Source organism: Apteryx rowi, unplaced genomic scaffold (genome assembly GCF_003343035.1).
Source record: "Apteryx rowi isolate R43461 unplaced genomic scaffold, aptRow1 scaffold_803, whole genome shotgun sequence".
Taxonomy (NCBI): domain Eukaryota; kingdom Metazoa; phylum Chordata; class Aves; order Apterygiformes; family Apterygidae; genus Apteryx; species Apteryx rowi.
In genome coordinates, this window is record NW_020451098.1 from 145,753 (window position 1) to 159,409 (window position 13,657).

At 39.0% G+C, this 13,657-nt stretch overlaps 1 protein-coding gene across 1 annotated transcript in view; it reads right to left on the minus strand.

The window, feature by feature from the left end:
• MAP3K5 (mitogen-activated protein kinase kinase kinase 5) overlaps positions 1-13,657 on the minus strand; it is a 101,300-nt gene that overhangs the window by 60,227 nt on the left and 27,416 nt on the right. The window contains 2 exon segments of the mRNA XM_026089238.1: positions 7,463-7,486; positions 10,206-10,345. Coding sequence (XP_025945023.1) covers positions 7,463-7,486; positions 10,206-10,345 — 164 coding nt within the window.

Below are 13,657 nucleotides of genomic sequence, written 5' to 3' on the forward strand. Positions count from 1 at the left end.
AAACCCACAGAGCTCAAAGTTTATCCTGGCATAATGGTCAGGCCACCTACAGAGACAGTACTGGAGTCTTCATAAATAATTCTACAAGCAGGAAAACTACTCTTCTCCTTCAGAGTACAGAGTGCTTGAGTCCATTTTTGAGCAAGAGCTCTTACAAACTGATCCTGAACGTGCTTTCTGTAGGAAGCACACCTAGGTTGGTAGAACAAGGGAGCCAGGAAAAATTAATTCCCAAACATTTTTCCTGTTATCTGAGGGGAAAAAAAAAAAMCAGCTGGTAAAGTTACAGAGCCTGCAAAGGAAGAAAGGCAGACCCACTAGCCTTGAGAAGCAGAGTATGACAAAAACAACGAAGAACTTAACAGTAAAAGGCAGGAGAAACTACCACAAGGAAGAAAACCAGAAGAGAAGGAAGCAAACCCGCAGTGGTTCAGACAGCCATAGAACTAACGCAGGTTTCTCAGGGAATTGTCTCAAGGCAGAATCTCACCTGGATGCTCTGGTGTCTAGCAGTGTGGGAACAGAGCAGCCTTTTCCTCAGTAAGGGCTTTAACTTGGTTTTTAACTTAACCTAGACACACTTCTGTATCTCTGACACACTATCTCTGCAACCTCTCAAATTTGACTGAAATTGGTCAGAGACACAAACAGGCAGATACAGCAAGAGGGTGGGGGAGAAAAAACAGTATAAGCTCGTAAGTTTCATTTCCTTAGGAAATCAGGTTAAAAATAAAAACAGAAAGAAAAAACTCACACACAGTGAAGTTAAGAAATATCGATCTAAATTTCACCCTCCAGGCTAAAGGGTACMTTAGATATTTATAAGCTGAACTTGACAAACCTAGAACTGCAGTAGTTCAGGTGACATAATGGAAAAAAAAATCTAAGTTATATTTTATTTACTGAAGGAGGTGGGAGAAGGAAGATAAGATAAGTGACGGCAAGACTGCTCCCACATAATAAAGTCCATGGTCTCCCACAATGGTTGGTCTATAAGCAGCAACAGGAAAAAAAGAAAACAGTGTTGCCGAGCAATGCTGTTTCTGTAGTTTGGGTTGTAAGAGTGGTGACATCCTGTGTATCTGAACACGGAGAATTCCCTGAGCAACATGTTACATAGATACTAAACCATGGCTTTTAGATTTTAAGCAACAGTTTTTCAAATTACCCTGTTTCAGTTCACTGCTGTAAGATATCCATTCTAATAAACTGATAGCATCACTCTGCTGCGCTGAAACATGTTGGGTAACTCTTGGCAGCACAAATCTTACACTGGCTGTTGAACAAAGCTTGGTGCTGCTAGCTCATTTCACAGCTACTGTTTTTCAGGGATCTGACGCTAACCTCTGGACCAAACATTTGAGAACAACTTTCCAGAAGAAGTTAAATATTTAGTCATCATCACAAATTCTAACTACCGAGAGCCAAAAGCCAACTGCATTTGGGCAGTGATGGGGATGGGAGTCTGCTGGGACCAGGCTGCTGGGCAATAGCTGAGAAAACGCTCCACTGTCAGACAGCTCCAAACCATCTTCCCAAAAAGCAGAGTCTGTGACTGATTTCACTCCTCATTCCCAGCCCATACAACCTCTGCTCAGTTGCTTTTACTTCTTTTCTTCCCATCTTCCTCTGTAGAAATATAAACTACATTAACTTAAGTCAAAGAGGATCAGATCATCTTTCTGACACACACCTCTTATCTGCTCATACATCACTTCCGATTTTGACTTATTTACTGCCCCTTATTTTCACTTTGAAGTTAATATATTTTCCACTTATCCCATTAAAACCTGCACTGTAACACTCCATCCCAACTCTGATCTCACAAACTCTTTCTTTCCCAACCCTAATTAACTTCACTCAAGACTAAGTTTGCTGAGCACCCATGACAAAATAGCTATTTTTCCTTTGATCCATTACTCTGACTCACCACATGATGTACACTGAAAGTAATAGCACCAAGACATTCAAGAAAAACAGGCCATTTTTGAAGGAGTAGCACTGAAATACAATTGCAATATTCTCGGTTACATCAATGCCCTCTTTTAAAGTGCAAATAGCATAAAGGGGCTTCAAAAGTGGGCAGGAATAGATCTCCCARTCAACAACAGGTGCTAGCAGTTTCATTTTCCAGCCCAATTTGTTTATAAATCATTATTATTTAAGGCTCAAAAATTCAAATCGCAGTACTGAAAGTTAAAAAGTTACTGCAGGTCACCTGAGCCACAAGCTAAAATGCATTACAGAAAACATCAAGTGAAGGAGAGTGGGACAGGCCACAAGTGTGCACACAATCAGCCTGATGCTGGACTCASGCTAACTCAGAACATTAGATAAGGTAAACCTGGCCTGAACGCTCAGATCAGCTGAACTAGTTATATCTAGGAGATACGAACACACATATCTATGAAGGCTTTGGGCCAGCACATTCAGTACCTGGCAGCATCAGGCCACCTTTGCAGAGAATATCTGTATCACAGTACCGCAGCCCTTTTCATCAAATCAGCCAGACTAATCAGAAAACAGAAGTACTGGCTGGAGCCAGTTATGCACGCATAAATGTTTACCACCAAGTGACTAAATATGTGATTCATTTTTATGAATGTTTTAATTGCTATATATTTTTCTAATGTCCCTTCCTAGCATACTGTGCAAAATTAAACAATTTTAGACTTTTTCCTATGTGTAATTTCAGTTTAAACATAGCTATAAAATTGTTTTAATAGGTCTACAGCTACAGCATTGAAGACTATGTTGCTGTGCACTGATCACTGGAAATACTAAGTGCTTCCTTCATGTGTGGTATCCTTTCATTGTATAGGAAAATAAATGAATACACTACCTATTTGTTTTTAAGAGAGATAATAAAAATGTATAGCATTCAATTACATTTCAATCATCAGAATAAGATTAAAAAACAGCCCTTCTTTCAATATCCCTCTCTAACACTGGTTCGTCACCTGTGTCAAGCACAGCCTTTTGGGAAATTCAATTTGAAGATCATGCCTTATTAGAAAGAACATCATCATGCAATAAGATAAGCACTGTCTCTTCCCCACAAATACATCTAACGTGGTGCAGAGGACTTTCCTCTGCAAGTTTTATAGATTAAGACGACATGGTGCTATACAAATGAACGTTTCTTTTCTGTCCATTTAACTCTCAGACCCTGAGTTTACCTTCAAAAGGAGGGGGAAAATCTGCCAAATCCTAGCGAGTCAATGGTGTCCAGTCCTCTCAGTTCCCTGAGGTTCTTTAGTAACATTACTCTTTTGGAATCATTTAACAGTCAAACATCTGTAGACAGAAGAAAACTGTCTTCAAAGACAAAAAGTGCAGCCCCCTCATACCCCCCTTCCTCCAAAAACCCCCCAAACCATGATGCATTGCTCATGGATGGGAGAATCTGACAGAATCCCACCCACTTTCCCAAACCACAGGTCAGCATACCTTAAATGTAATTTTTTTTTTTAAGTTAGCACAGGAGACAAAAATTACCAGTCTCTCTCATAATGGGCACTATTCTTCCTGCTGACTCTCCTTTAATTATAATTAAGCTCAGCTTTTTTGCACTTTTCCTACTAGTTCTCTTTTGAGGAATATCTGCTCTTATTTCATTTCTTCTGATGAGATTTTTCTTAAAGGCAATTCTATGACTGCACATGGTGTTACATGTAGCAGATGGCAAAATCCTAAAATAAGTTATTAAATCTATTCCCTCCACCCCCCAAACACACAGTAAATCTACATGTGCTGATGTTTTAATGAATACAGACTCACAGTCTGGGTTTACTTCAAATCCCACTCAAGTGAATGACAGCCTTGCTATTGATTTGAAAAGGAACATAACTAGGCCTCACACCCCAAATAAATTAAAGCACAGAGATTGGCTCTGCTCTGTTAAATAGTTCCCATTTTCTTTTCATGCCCAGAAATAAAAGTCTACTGCAGCCATGCTACATCCTAAACGCTTGTTAAAATCAGCTATTTTTACATGATCCTTTAATCATATTCATATAGGGAAAGAAAAGTTCTAACTTCTTCCAAGGCAAGTACGTGCCAAATATATTAGTCAATGAATTCAAAATACAAAAGAATGAGCAAGAGATACTGATGTACCATAAATAACAATAAATACTGCAGTTGTTATTAGCAACACAGTATTTACTGATGGTTACTACACAGCATTTTCACATACTTGGATACCAAAATCAAATTGCCCCCAAATCATTAGTCAGAGGGGAGAGTATTAAAAATATTTCTCCCTCTTTCCACAGTGAAAGAGACCACATGCTAAAGACATCCTATGGGATCTAGTTTTCCAACAGTACCTATACAGAGGCTCCAAGCTTGCTAAAGTCTCTGGCATGCCTCATCCAAGATCACTCATTCCCACACTCCTGCTGAAGTAGCACTACCAGGTCGACCCCTACAACAGGAGGCAGTCCTATCATTAAGAAGAGGGGCTGTGCAAGACCAGTAATAACTACAACTTTGATCCCTCTGAGTGACAGAATAGGAAGGGCACTCCTAAGAGTCCAGGGCTGTACATTAACCCTGCTGCTTAATCCCAAACTTGCACGAGCCAGCTGCCAAGCAGGATGGTTCCTGTGCCACCCTCAGCTCGGTTCTGATCAGGCCACCAGGTGCTCTGTGGTCTCCTACCCTGGGCAGCTCCTGAGGCCACTAGTCACTCCAACACAAGGTGGGCAAGAAGCTTAAACCAAAACGTGAGCACTGTGTCAAGGTGCTACTGAGATTGGTTGCAAATCATAGGTATAATATGTGAACATTAATCTTCCTCAGATTCAGCAAGAAAAGAAAAAAAAAAAAAGAAAGAAAGAAACACCACTTGGAATCTGACTTGTAGCTCTTCTCCAAAGTTGATAAGATTCAAGCTAGGAAGAACTAGAATGAAATAAAAACTAGTGAGCTAAAACAAGCAAAGTACAACCACATACTGTAACCTTTACGCTAACATCTCTTTATGACCGAAACTCTTTACTAATAATTTCTAGAATGGCTTTGCTGCCTGGTTGACCTCACAGATCAGATAACAGCAAAAGCTAAGCTTAAGTTTTTAAATATCAAAGTAACTGCTTCTCGTCAAAGTATCACTCCCTGTAAAACTGTATGTTTTTGATACTACTGCAACATTTGGAATAGGTCCAAGCTCTATCAACTAAATAGCTATAAAACCACATATAACAGGAAATGAGTCTATGCTATCTTTCACTCCTCTGCCCTTAAAAGTTCCATGCAGTTTATCCTCGCTATTTAACATCGTATTCACTATTATTTGGAAGCAGAAAAATTCAGACAGAACAAAGAGGAAAAAACGGATTTTGGCTGAAAATGGATTAGGATCCTGGCTGGATCCAGCTGGAAAGGGGTAATTTTTTTCCTCCATGTCTACATTTTCTAGAATTGCAGGACTAAAATCTTGTTTTATTCAGATGCCAATTACATTTTTTCCATATTTGCAACCTCACACAATTGTTCACATAACTCTCTTTGGTAAGGGTGGGCATCAAAGTCACAGTCTCTGAAGAACAATACCTTTGGTGTATCAATTTACCCAAAAGTCCAGAATTTATGACCAAACATGATTTTCATAAAACATGAATTATACCCATTAGTTAGACTGCTAAGCCAGTTTTACTGACTTCCCTGTTCTAACCACTGGGAAAATACTTCCTCCCAGAAAAGATGTTACGTGGGTGTGCTTGAAAACATCAGAGATTCTCAAGGAACACACTCTTTTTGTGGCATATACCGAAACATTTCTAAAAGTGAAAAATGACAGTTTCTTAGCCACCTATCCAAATTTAAATGGAAAAGTAGAATAATTTTTTATCAAACAGATAAAGGCCAAGTTATCATCCATTTCCCTAAGCTTTAGAGACGGTCATTTAAAATAGGACAACAAGACAACATTAGCCCTTTTTTCTACTGCACGAATCATCATTACAGCATGAGTTAGCTGGTTGCCTAATAACAGGGTTAGTTCCTCTGTCCTCTCTGAGGCACTGTATTGGACATAGTATTACCTAGATCTCTGCCTTTCCGAGTTGCCAGACAAAAAAACAAAAGACAGCACATGAATTTATAAAAAAGGCCTTACTGCTCTCAAGATTTCTTTTTGCTTGTGTAAAGGCCTAACTGATCGTTTTCATTAACACAAGGTGAGAGATTTCTAGTTTATCATGTCATTCATAGCATTCTGTGAACCTCTGGAAAGAACTTTTTTGTCAACAGATACAGAGAAAAATATGGAACCTGCTTTGCTTTTCCATTTTTAACTGAAAAAGAACATGATTCAAAATTCAGCATTAGGGCCAAAGCTTCACTGACTTTGAAGGTATCTTTGGAAACTATATCAGTAGATAACCACATCCTTCTCAAAGAAGTCTTTTCATATGGGCCGAACTCAGTACTTAATCTATGAATTGTAGTGCTAAATAAAGGAAAATAAAAAACCATGAATATTGCAGTTACTATGGCAGTTTTGATGCTGCTGGAAACAAAACTGGACCAATTTTTAATATTAAACATTACATGTGCCTTTTAGAAAAGTTTGTTCAAATATATGGGCTTGTACCGCATGCACACAGCGCCTCAGGATACCTGCACATCGCTGAGTAACAGCTACAGAAATTCTGTCCTAACACATGATGGCCACAGGTTCCCCAAGTGAAGTTGAGAACAACTCAACATGCCACACATGCTCTCTGACCTGACTGGCCCTGCTGCTGCAGAACAAGCCATGTGGAGAAACCGGCCTTCTCACAGGCAAAGGTCTGCCTCCCAGGAACTGAAGAGCAAAAAAGGGAAGGGGCATTTGCAAGGCCAGCCTCAGAAACCAGGATGCTAAGGTGCAATAACCTACAGTTTAATGACTGGCAATCGCAGACAGAATACCAGGATCAGCCCGAACAGGACTAACGGGCACCAGGCCTCAGCTTGGGGGGAAAAGGAATTACACACACACACACACACACACACACACAGAGTCTCTTTATATATACATATATATCTTTCCACAGGTGTAGCTGTGGGTTTCTAAAATGAGCACCAATTTCAGATAACTCCCCATTCAATACAGATTAGCTTTTTTTTTTTTTTAAAAAAAAAGAACACTATATGAAAAAAGACAACAGAAAAAAACACCCAAAATAACAGATGAAAATGGTGTGTGAAAAAAATGTGATGGACAAGTAAAGGCACCAAGGAAAATACTACCGAGAGATGAAGGCAAGGTAAGAAGTGAGGCTGGTACCCAGCAACAAAGTGATATACACATATTTTCTGCTAGGAGATCCAGAATTCTGCATCTAACTCTAAAATACAGTAGGAAAATGTTAAATGATTCAAGCAGAAAACAAAAACAGATAAACAACATTAAATGGAACAGAAGGCTGGAATGTCTAGCATTCAGCTGACACCCAGAAATCATACTTACATTATTCTTCTGGCAAATAATTTCCTGGGGGGAAAAAAAAAGAAAAAAAAAGTGTTGATAGCACTGAATAACTACTAGGAAAGATATCTGACCAGTATGACTTGATAACATTTACAGAACACATGACAGGAGAAGGCTGGTTGGTAAAAGATGTTTTCTAAGCCTGTCAAATCAATATAAATAAAGTATTGTCTCAGGAGAGATCAGAAGACTATGGAACAGAGTGCATACACACCCATACAAACACACCCTATGTAAATTTTTCCTAGAGGGATGCTGTCCAAAAGTTGAATACATATGTATTCATGTTTTAGAAGTTAAATATAATACGGACCATTATGCTGTCAGCAGAAGAAACCGTAAAAATAATAAAAGTGAGATTTCAAGTAGTTTTAAACTGACTTGCACTGAAGGCCAGCAATGCATTAGCTTCTCAAATAGATTGAAATTCACGTTGCTCTAATAAGTCTGTGGCAAAGAATAAATCTTCACAGGCTACGTGCAAAATTTCAGAGAATAAGAATTCAAAGCCCACACAGATGGAAAGAGACGGTTCTTGCACAGCAGGCTGGACTGTGCGGCCCTAGAAGCTGCCTGAGGGCAAGCCACTCATGGACACTGATCTCACTTTCACAAGTCTTGTGAGCAAATTCAGCTATCAGCAACTGATAACCCCACTGGGTTTATCAGGCAACTACTTTACATCTCTGCCACAGGGACCACTGAGCTGCTTTGTTTTCCTCACAACATTAAAAACGGAGAGTGTCAAATCGAGGCACCTCATGCTTTCCATGTTGCATGTGTCAGGCTTCTACACAACAGTTCTTCCCCCTGAATGAGGTGACATGTTTCACACAGGATTGCTGCCAGCATTCAAAATAAGGGCCATTAGTACGTGTACATACATATATATGTACACATATACATGAACATTCCATCAGCAAAAGTTTATCTATATTTCTTTGCACCTTAGTTAAGTCGCATGTTGGAATTTCATACTTCTTACATTTCCATAACCATTTTCAGTTTTGAATTCACCCCCATTCTTATACACAAGATCAAAACTATACACACACAGAAGTTTAACAGCGAGAAGAAAAACCCTCTGAGAAAAGACAACTATACTGCATGCTCCTGCATCAATCCTAGTCTAACTGCTGGCTGGAACAAATAGAGGAACAAACACCCTGCGTCAAAGATGCACAAGCATGCCCACACCACAGACAGTTACTACGTAACTAGGGAAGGAGCCCTGCTCTCTGAAGAGACTTCACTGCCAATAATCAAAAGAAGAAACACTGGCTCAATTTAAAGCTGAGGGAAAGAGAAGGCAGCCTTTCAGGGAGCACTGTATCGGTAGCAACCATGATAGGCAAGCGTCATTGTGCAGGATTTGGATTTCATTGACTTCACCAGGAACCCAGCACGTGACCAGTTTGCAAAGTCCAGCTCCCAAGCTAGTAATAAGTTTTCCCAGGTGCCCAAGGAAGCTTGGTGCCCTACTCCAAGTGACTTTCAGTGGGAGCTGGGTATTTAGCTCCTTATGCAGTACAGTGAAATTCTACTCTGCTTCTACTGTAGACCATTGTACTTGCATAATTGAATTCAATCCACAGATAAGTCTTTTGTCATGAGTAGTTTCATTTTTAGGGCTTTTATCTGTATACTCTTTGTGTTGCAAAAAGAAAGAAAATAATTGGATTGCTACCAGTCCAGTTAGCTGGAGGCAGATGCAGGGGAAAAACTGAGATTTCTCTCTCAAATGAGCGCCAAGATGCAAACAATTTGAGAGAATCAAAACGAAATATTGTGCACTAGCCAGAAGCAGTGGAAGCAAAGTCTTCATCAGAAGGCAGCAATGCTCAGACTGCAACCTGACTCACCAAAGCCGTTTATTGAGATGCTTCTCTTTAGCAATGCCTAGAAACAAACTGCAGTAACATAAAGCATCTGCCAATCAGAGCTAATGATTTTGAGGGAGGAGAAGTAATTTAAAAGATTGCCATCCAAGCTGCCTGCCCTCCACAGTCCCTGCCCTTAGCAGAATTAGCAGGAGGAAGCAAGTATCAACTCCTTGGCTGCCACAATTCACAGTCCCATAGATTATCTTAAACTACTGTCTTGACTTAAGCCAGCCTGCCATACTGTGAACCGTGTCACTGACAAAAAGGCAGAAGTTTGCCAGCACCGTAGCAGAGTTGGTAGAAACTCTCCAGCACAGCAATACTGAGGACACTTGAGGTAAGTTGTCCCTTCTAACTCAGCAAAAGTTACCAGAGACCATCTGGAGGTCTCATCAGGCTTGGTCAGAAAACTGTTACTCGATGCGGGAGCTAAAGCATCAGGATTATTCTGCTATACCTACACACTACACATATTCTCACCTGATTGTTCTTCACCATGACAATTTACCTTATCACACACCAGCCTGGTCATTCCCTTGAATGTCAAAAACATGTATTTAATTTCTCATATGAAATTTGTCAAACTTCTATTTTCCATAAAGAGCTATTTAATATCTAGGTATTTAACTAGCTATGATACAGTCATCTAAATCTTCTCTTGAGAAAACTAACCTGAGTTTTTCAGCATTTCACCATGAACATATTTTCCAGGCCTCAGAACATTTTTGTCATTCTTCTGTGAACCACAAGTGGCCTCTGTATTACCGTGGAAACAGAGAACCTATTTCAAGAGTTAGACAACTAGTGCTTTCCCCACCCCCTTTTCCATTCAGAGCTACCTTCAGTGACTGCAGAGATTCAGCATTTGTATCACAGTAGAGGATAATGTTGTTAGCCATACTGAAGCTCTCTCTGACTCCCAGGTGGTAGAACAGGGAAGGCTGGCGGAATGCATCACTCATCTCCACCACAGCAATATCTGCAGAAAGAAGTGAAAAATTAAATGTCAATGCCGCATGTGTCAGAAAGCCAAATACCTCTAAGCCATTTCTTTTCACTTATTTTGCTTTGATAAGACGACTGGATTTTAAGTAGGAAACAGAGATCTAGAGGGATTTCCCCATTTTAGTTATCATGTCTGAATTTTGAGTATAGTCAGCAGGATGTGGTTTTGGGTTTTTTTCCTCCTTCCTCCCCCTTCTTCTTTGATCAAGACCTTCATTTCCATAGGTAAAAGAGCCAAATAAAAAAAGTAAAATATCACTAATCAAGAAAAGGCAAAAAGTTCATTTTCCGCCTTAGATGACAAAATCTGGTTATTCTACACATGATGATTGACGCTCTTAGGGAAAAAAAGATTATATTTGATGTGAATTTTCATCCTCTGGGCAAGCTGTTCTTAAAAATTCACATAACATTGAGATTACATGACTGAAAGACATGTGTAGATGCTGTATTAGAACTTTGTAAGAAAATATCTGTAAAACTGAAAGCAAGGCAAAAGTAAAATTCCAGTATAAATCACCAGACAGATCTATTTTGATTTAAATAGAAAGACTAGGGGGAAAAGAAGAAGAAGGTATAGCAGGAAGGAAAGAAAGAGGGAGTGAATATCTAAAGCCATAGAAAACACCAGATAAGTAAGAGCTTCACTGCACCAAGAATTCTGCTCATAATAATTTCATGTCTATGAATAAAATTAAGCACATGTACAAATGCTTACAGAAGGAGGAATGTAGCCTCCTGCAGTTTGTCTTCAAACACGTGTTTCACTTTCACAAATTCACAACAAAGTAAAACAAGAGGCAATCACAAAATGTCGGCAGAAATAGTTACAGCCTCTGTTATATCAGGTAGCATCTTTCTTCTGCAACAGTCTTGTCAGAGCAAAAGAACAAAACAAGAAAACTGACTCATCTCCACCTCTCCTGCCAACGCCCCTCTGTCTCTTCACTCAATTCACTTCTTTCTTCTCCTCCCAAGGAGACAGAGAAAAAAATATTTCAAGGAAATGTAGTTCTGTGAACAGTGGAACACAAACGAAGCCTGGTTTCCAACATCTCTCCCTGCTTTCTCCTTCCTGTGGATTCTTCTATGACAAAGACAACTGGCAGCAAGACAATCTCTGTAGGCAAAAAGCTGACGTACCTTGAAGTTACTGTACTTGGAATCAATTAGATCTAATTGATCTAACATGAGATTCCACCTCTAACCACAACTTCTATCCTGCCTATTTCCTTAGATCATCCAAACCAAAACACAGATATTCATTAGATGATGAGCTTTATGGCCATACTCTCAACTGGGAAGGCAATTAGGGTGCCTCTCAAACTTCTTGAAAAGTAGCATCTCTGAGGTATCTACTCTTCAGTCATATGCGACTGTAATTGACTTACAATCCTAGATATTATTAAGAAGCTGCAAGGAAAGACAGAGACACAGAGAGACAAAGACAGACGATATTTGCCTATGTAGACTTATATTCTTTAAGGCACAAGGCTAATGAAAGGCCATTACCACTGTATAAAAAAGGGAATCTATTTTCTTCACAAATCAAAAATAAAATTCTACTTTTAAAATTTTCATAATTTGTCTTCTAAGAATCTCCCCTGTTCAATTTCACATAAACATTTGAAGTGTGGATTCCACCAAACACATCTTATTGAAGTTAAAAAAGGCAGCACATTGCTCAGATCATACATACACTGACATTCACTAATTTTAGGAAAGTGAAACATAGCAAAAGCCAAATAAGAATGATGATATTGTTAATATATTTTGTTTGAGTGAAATTATGGCTTGCTTATTTTCTTTAGGAAGTTGCCATAATACACGTTCTATTTTTAATTACTATTATTCATATAAAAGTCTAATCTTGAGTAATTTTAAGTCTATGGTACATTTCTGTTATATTGAGAGAGAGGAAAGCTGAGCAATTTTCCATGACTTAATTCTCAAATCCTGCAAGATAGTTTGCTCTTGCTAGGGTTTCAAAATTAAGACAAAAATAGATATAACACTTGCAAAAGAAAAACAAGGTGATAACAAGTGACCAAAATTAGAATACAGAAATATTTGAGAAATCCTGTTTTAAAATGTAAAGCTCCCAGGACCATGGAGAAGGAAGAAAATCCTTAAAAATTACTGTCTGAGATCATCTGGCCAAATCCATTTAACACAATTACTACAACATATCTGACTCTGGACCACACTGCCAAAAAAGGGTTCTTGGGTCTTGACCTATCCCTCAAATCATAGCAAAAAAACAAACCAAAACAAAAAACAAAAACGCACTCACAACCTTGAGGCCTGGACTACTTAAAAAGAGGATGGAAGGACCACGTGAATAAGTAAACACTTGTAAGAAAAATTACACTAAGATATTGGTATAAACTCTGTCTTGATACTTATATTTCTTTTGTAACTAAGGGGGATTTATTTCCTTGGTATTTGAAGACTTCTGTGGAATCCAGTACTTCTAGACGGTCTCATCTGATAAAACAGTATGTTCATTAGGATAGGTCCAACTTCTGTGAAGTTTTGCCTCTCACTCTAGCAGAGCTTTTTTTTAAAAAAAAAAAAAAAAAAAAGAAAAAGATGACGTTCATGACTATGGTCAGAGATAAAAGAGAAACCAGATCTCTAAAGTCCAGGCTAGTCTTCTGTGGTTAGTATCACAGTTTCCAAGGAGAACAGTCCAATTCTTACTAGGAAGTCCAACAAGCCACAAAGAAAATGTGTGTGCTTTGGGGACCAGGAGTCTATTCAATAGAAAACTATACCCTAAGCCAGCTCCTGGGACAGACCCATTTCTGAATATCTTCTTTCACAACATCAGAAAAGAAACTCCTCTGATTCAGGAATGTATTGGGTCCTGGTATATGGACCACTGGACTGTTCAGAAGTCAAATACAGAGCAGCAAATGGGAGCTCATTTTCTGGGAGAACTTCAGCTAGTCCACCCACCTTTTCTGTCTCAACTCTTTGCCTGTAAAACAAAAGTAATGACTCCTATAAAGTGCCTGATCCAAAGCTGATCGAGACTGACAGTTTTCAAGACAAATCTGACTCAAATCTACATCAGAATTCTTACCACTTTAGAAGAGGCAGGATTTAGCTTACCATAAAGAATATTTTGGCCATCAGTACATAAAGCACCAGAATCCCATTTATCAGACTCATTTCCACCAAATGAAATTAATCTCTCTAATGGACTGCTGCAGCAAAAGATGTGTTGTGTTTTCCATCCACTGGAAAACACCATTTCACAAGTGACAAAACAGCATTTCAA